The 6,000-nt window shown below is 22.3% G+C and overlaps 1 protein-coding gene across 1 annotated transcript in view; it reads left to right on the plus strand.

The window, feature by feature from the left end:
* Positions 1-6,000, plus strand: part of LOC129618480 (sodium/calcium exchanger 1-like) — a 33,211-nt gene that overhangs the window by 25,731 nt on the left and 1,480 nt on the right. The window contains exons 4-5 of the mRNA XM_055533264.1: positions 2,783-2,882; positions 4,390-4,509. Of these exons, the coding sequence (XP_055389239.1) occupies positions 2,783-2,882; positions 4,390-4,509 (220 nt within the window). The remainder of the gene's footprint in view (positions 1-2,782; positions 2,883-4,389; positions 4,510-6,000) is intronic.

Here is a 6,000-nt window from a genome sequence, read left to right on the forward strand (position 1 = left end):
ATACATATTTAGATAATAATAAATAAAATTAGTAAATAACAATTTCTTATTTATAAATAACTCTTATATAGTACACTCGAATCTAAAATAAAATGCAATCTAAAATGACCATATATTAAATATTTTGTAAAATGCAAACAATTGAAATTATGGTGCAAAACATAATTATTTAATGCCAGCATTTTTAAGCAAACACATTATTTAATAATAATGCACTATAAATTGAGTGATTACAAAACAAAAAATTTTATATTCAATATGAAAAAATTATTTTGTGTTAATTCCCAAACATATTTGGTGCATTTCGAATATTTATTTTACAATTTCTCCACAAAAGCATACACTGTAAAAAATTTTCATTGGATTTTACTACTCTTCCGGTAATAAATTCCGATTTTAGAGTAACAAGGATTTTAGTGCAAAAAAAATTGCACTATAAAAGTGTGTTATTCAGCGTGAATTTTTCAATTATAAAACGCGCTGACCAAGCATAAAATCTTTTAATTATATTAGTAACTACTTTAATTTTAGAAAAAATGCACATTTCTAGTTCGAAATTCCATTTTATAAAAGAAAAAAACCTACCCTTTTCTGCAATGCAAATTTATCCAGAAATAACAGAAAATTATAATTTGTGGAACGTATGTAAAACTATAATTTATTGTAATGTAAAATTTTTATAGTGCATACATACAATTTTTTTGATTAATAGATTAAATGCACCTTTATAAATTTTTGTAAAATATTACAGAACCAAAATAACTATATATATACATATATATATATATTTACTTGTATTCCATAATTTATACAATTCTTTTACACAATGAATAAATCATTATATTTGTAACCATCGTTTACTCATCAGAGTAAAATAAATAAAAATAAATTTTAATTGTAAAATAAATATTCATATAAATTTAAGTAAACACACAAATTTTATCAACCTGAATTTTATTTATTATAACATATTTGCATTCATACCTACACTGTATATAATAAAAATTAAATAATAAAATGTTCAAACAATAAAACATGAAAAAAATCCCATATATACCAATGTGAAATATAAGTAAGCACAAAAATTAAAGACTGAAAGAAACACTGATTTCAAACACATATTCACTCCTACTTTTCATATAGGTATGAAATTTTTTTATATAATATAGAAAACAACATCAAGGATTAAATAATATTTTTTTATTCTTTAGTTGGTTTTTTTTAAACAAGGACATTACACAATTAAATATACACAACTATTGTGTATTATAAATGAGAGAAAAAAAACAATTAATAACAATCAAGTGAATTCCTTCTACATAATGTGATACATACTCTCACACTGCTCATATATAATATATGTATGTATTTATTATTTTCCGTATTAAAGTTCAATTTACTCTTTATTTAATTTTATGAACAAAAATATATTTTTGGTTTCTAAAAACAAGCCACAAAGGAAAAACATATTGTTTTTTTTATATATATAATTTTAATAAAAACCTCTGAAATTTGTCAGATTCAGAGCCTAACGACGAAAAATAGTTTTATTCTCCGCATATACATACATATATACATAACAATATTTATACTTCTGTGTGCAGTAAAATTAATACGCAATAAATTTATATGCAATTTTAATTAATAATTCTGTGGAAATGAAATTGTAAAGGATGCAAACCAGAATTGAATAAACTTATATAAGTGAAGTAAAAGTATATAAATGAAATATGAATTTGAATTATATAAATATTAATATAAATAAATAATATAATTTCACATTTATATTAACCACACAGTTTTGGATGAATTGATAGTGTTATACAATAATTTTATTGCATTTGTGATTATATTTTAACTAGATTTGTACCTATTGAAATATGATTTTTGAACTTGTTACTTAAATTTTCATGTTGGTAACGATCACCTTTCGATTAACCGATAAATTAGATCCTTGAATATAATCATCTTAAAATTCATCTAATTTTATTTCACATTTTAAATGCAAGCAAAAAGTCATGCAAAACCAAAAGTTTCTACATGATTAAACACTAAAATTCTTTATATACCCATATCTCTGCCAATAATGCATAAAAATGTTAATTTTTTCCTCTCTTATTTCTCTGCAAAATTATTATTATTCTCATTACTTCAAATATTTAAAATGAATTCAGGATCTTATTATAACACTCTATCCAATAACATACTTTGATAAAAATATTTTGTACATGTCTATAAGTGTATTATACTCGTATAAAATCAAATATATTACCAAAATACTTCATCATATATTAGACCAAAATCAAGTCCTATATTAATTTATATAACACTTAATTATAATGCAAATGATTTCACATGTGCCTACATACTCTGCAATACAATCTGCAATAAGAAATCATTCAAATTTAACATAAAAAAATAAAATTTCTTTTCCTCTCATTTCCTGTCGAATACTCGTAATTTTGACATATAGAAATTATTTTTTTCATCTACTTACCTATATCCGTATTATATATTGTAAATACTTTTATCTATATATGTAAATTAGATATGAAGAAAAAGTAGCAATTTAAAATTTTCACTATTAATAATTTCATTATTTCCGGAAGAAAAAGAATAATTTCTTTTTTTTTGCACAATTTTAATATTCAAGAAACGGAAAGTAATAAAAAAAAAGTGAACATTTCAGAAAATTCAATTATTTACCTAAATAAATTTTATTTTCAAATTTTTTTTTTTCAAATAATTTTGAATAATAATAGAAAATTTTAAATGATTTCAGAATACTGTCGATAAATTAGTGCAAAGAGCGAATGCTTCGCTTCTTATTGGTACATCATCTTGGAAGGAACAATTTACGGAGGCACTAACAGTTAGTGCTGGTAAGATTATTGCTTATTTTTTTCTTAAATAAAATTATTCAATATTCTTGAGTAGCATTGAAGAACAAAATAATGTTCGAAACGGAGTATAACACCTACACATTTCCGTTTTAAGCGCACTCTTTTACAAATCACGACTGTTCAGCGATTTAAAGTTATTTTAATACCTTCAAAAGTTTGACTCATACAAATTGAAATAAATAATTCTATGGTTGCTACTTGCTTTTCATAATTACATATATACAAATTAAAATAATTTTTGATTTAATTAATAACAGTGAAAATTGAAAGCGCATTATTTATAAAAGTTCTTGAGTACAACTAAAAGAGTCTTCAACGAATATTTTGTATTGTTAATAAATATTTTTTATATATTAAATAATTTTTTTTTGTATACAGCTATATAGAGAATTTATAGAGAAATGGAATAATTTTTTTTTTTAATTTAATTGAATTTTCAAAAATTTTGAAATTTCCATGACGCAAAAATAATTTTAATAAAAATTTGCCGTTGTATTGAAGAACTTTTATACAATTTTAATTTTATGACAATAAACTTGTGTTTAGCAACTTATCTTTTAATGAGTTTAAACATTTTTAAATTGGAAAGTGCTTATGTTTTAATAAAAATTACTATTTTAAGTTTAATAGATAAATTTTAAAACTTTTAAATAAGAGTGCCAACTTCAACATTTTTATATTTTTCTTTAATTGTTTTTGGGATAACAGGTTTGCTATAAATATATAAATACAAAAGTAATGTTCTTATTACACTAATAATATTAACTTAATGGAAATTTCTATTTATATATGTTCTTGTGGTTGTATGTTTCAAATAGTAGATTGCATGTAGCAACTCAATGTAAACAAATATTTAGTAATCATGTGGGTTACAGTATAAAGCAATGTGAAAAACATTTCGTCGGCAATTTCTTCATACCTCTGTAGCTCAGTTGGTATAGAGTGTCCGCCTAAAAAGGAGTAGGTCACTAGTTCGAGTCCAGTCCGAGGAGAAAAATTTTTTTAATTTTTCTGCCTTTAACTCGTTCCTGCAGTTGTTTCAAGAAATTTCCATTAAGCTAATATTAGATATTTAAGATTATAAATAAATTGTATAAAAACTTAAAATATAAAAGAAAATTTTTTAAAACTCTAATTCATAATTATTCTAACCAATGGATCCATTTTAAATAACAAAACAAAATGATTTGAATTATTCACGTATTACGTAACGCAATTATCTCAATTTTTCTATCAAAATTTAATTTTTCCTGCAAAGGTAGAAATCATGACAAATTATTGAGACCGCTCGAATAATGCTCACACTTTAATTGTATTCAGTTACAATTCTATAAAATAATATATAATATACGTATATATATGAATATATTAAAGTAAATATTTGTTGTTGAGCTAAACAGTTTAAATGTTAAAATATTTAACTTTATTTTACAATTATTTTTAATCGTAATATTTTTTTCTTACTTCATTTTTTTAATTAAAAAAGGTGATGATGAAGACGAAGAAGGTGGTGAAGTAGAAGGAAAATCACCATCATGTGCAGATTATGTTATGCATTTTCTAACACTCTTTTGGAAATTAATGTTTGCATTCATCCCACCAACAGGTAATATTATTTTTTAATTAATACGATTAAGTTATTTAAATAATACTTTAAATAAAATTTCTTGCATTATGTAAGGTTGTATTAAATTAACACAAGCAATATTTAGGAAGAATTCTAGCAAAATTTAAGAGAAGCAGAATGAACAGTTTTTATTTTATTTGATAAGAGTGTGAAAAGTCTAGAAAAAATTTATTAATTTACTTAAGAATTTTAAATAATGATTATTTTTTTTAACTTAAATTTAATGTAAAAGAAATTCAATGCAATATGTACCTTAATTTTTGAATACAAAGTAATTTTATTTCTTTTTATACAATTACTTTGTAATCAAAAATTAATTAAAATCCCTAAAAGTATGCAAAATTATTTATTCCTTTGGTAACCAGCTATATTAGTTATTCTCTACAAAAAAAAAAACTAAAATATTTTATTTATTTTAATTTTCAATTAGGCACCGTATTTATATTTCCTCTAAAATTTGCCATCACTCACTGATGATGGAACCAAAACTGTATGTGCATATATTATGATTTAAAAAATAATGTAAAACTATGCTTGCATTACTATGTATTTAACTTTGAATTCGCCAATATTAAATTAAAAAAATAATAAAAACAAGTTTCCAAATCCATATGAAATGATTTTATAAAATATTAAAAAATTTTGTATAAAATATTTTTAATATCAAATTGATTATAGTCTAAAATCTAAATTTCACCTCTATAATTTAGTGTTCTAAGCTTCCAATATATTACGATACTAAATCTACATAATGTAACCTTTAAAACAATCAGATAAATTTGAAGAATCTGAATATACATATATATAATATGTATTCAAATATGTATATATAATTCAATAAAATCATGAAATAACTAATAAATAATTCATATTTTTAGTAGTAGTTATATGTTATGCACATAAGGAAATTTTTGTATACATATATGTAAATGTTAAAAGAATTCGTAAAGTAATAAAAGAATAAATTTACATAAATATTTTGTTATAGATCTTAAGGATAACATGACATCAATATGTTAAATTTTGTGTTCTAACGGTATTCGATTATTGAATATTTGTATATACATATACATATATGCCAAGGTCTATGAAAAAATTTTTTTGATGAAATAAAAAAAAAAATTATTTTACTCTTCACCATGTCATAACGTTCTTTTACATAAAATTTACTTAAATTTCCTTACAACAACAGGCTTAATTCGACGTATAACTTTATTTTATTATTCGAGTAGCATCTCACTTACTTTCCGGCTCACGTGAAAAATGATACGGCTCTTAAAACTATACTCAAAATTTTATTTCGTGTCTAGTTCTGTACGCTTCAGCTAAGAAAAGGTTTTAAATTAGAATTTCCAGAATTAGATCCCTCAAAAAATATTCCCACAATAATTATAGTTAAGTAATTAGTATTTGAATTTCAAAGACGATTTTTCCCATTATTATTTTCTCCAATGTATGTTAAATACTCGC

This window comes from Condylostylus longicornis, unplaced genomic scaffold (assembly GCF_029603195.1).
Source record: "Condylostylus longicornis isolate FDR11 unplaced genomic scaffold, ASM2960319v2 ptg000007l, whole genome shotgun sequence".
Taxonomy (NCBI): Eukaryota; Metazoa; Arthropoda; class Insecta; order Diptera; family Dolichopodidae; genus Condylostylus; species Condylostylus longicornis.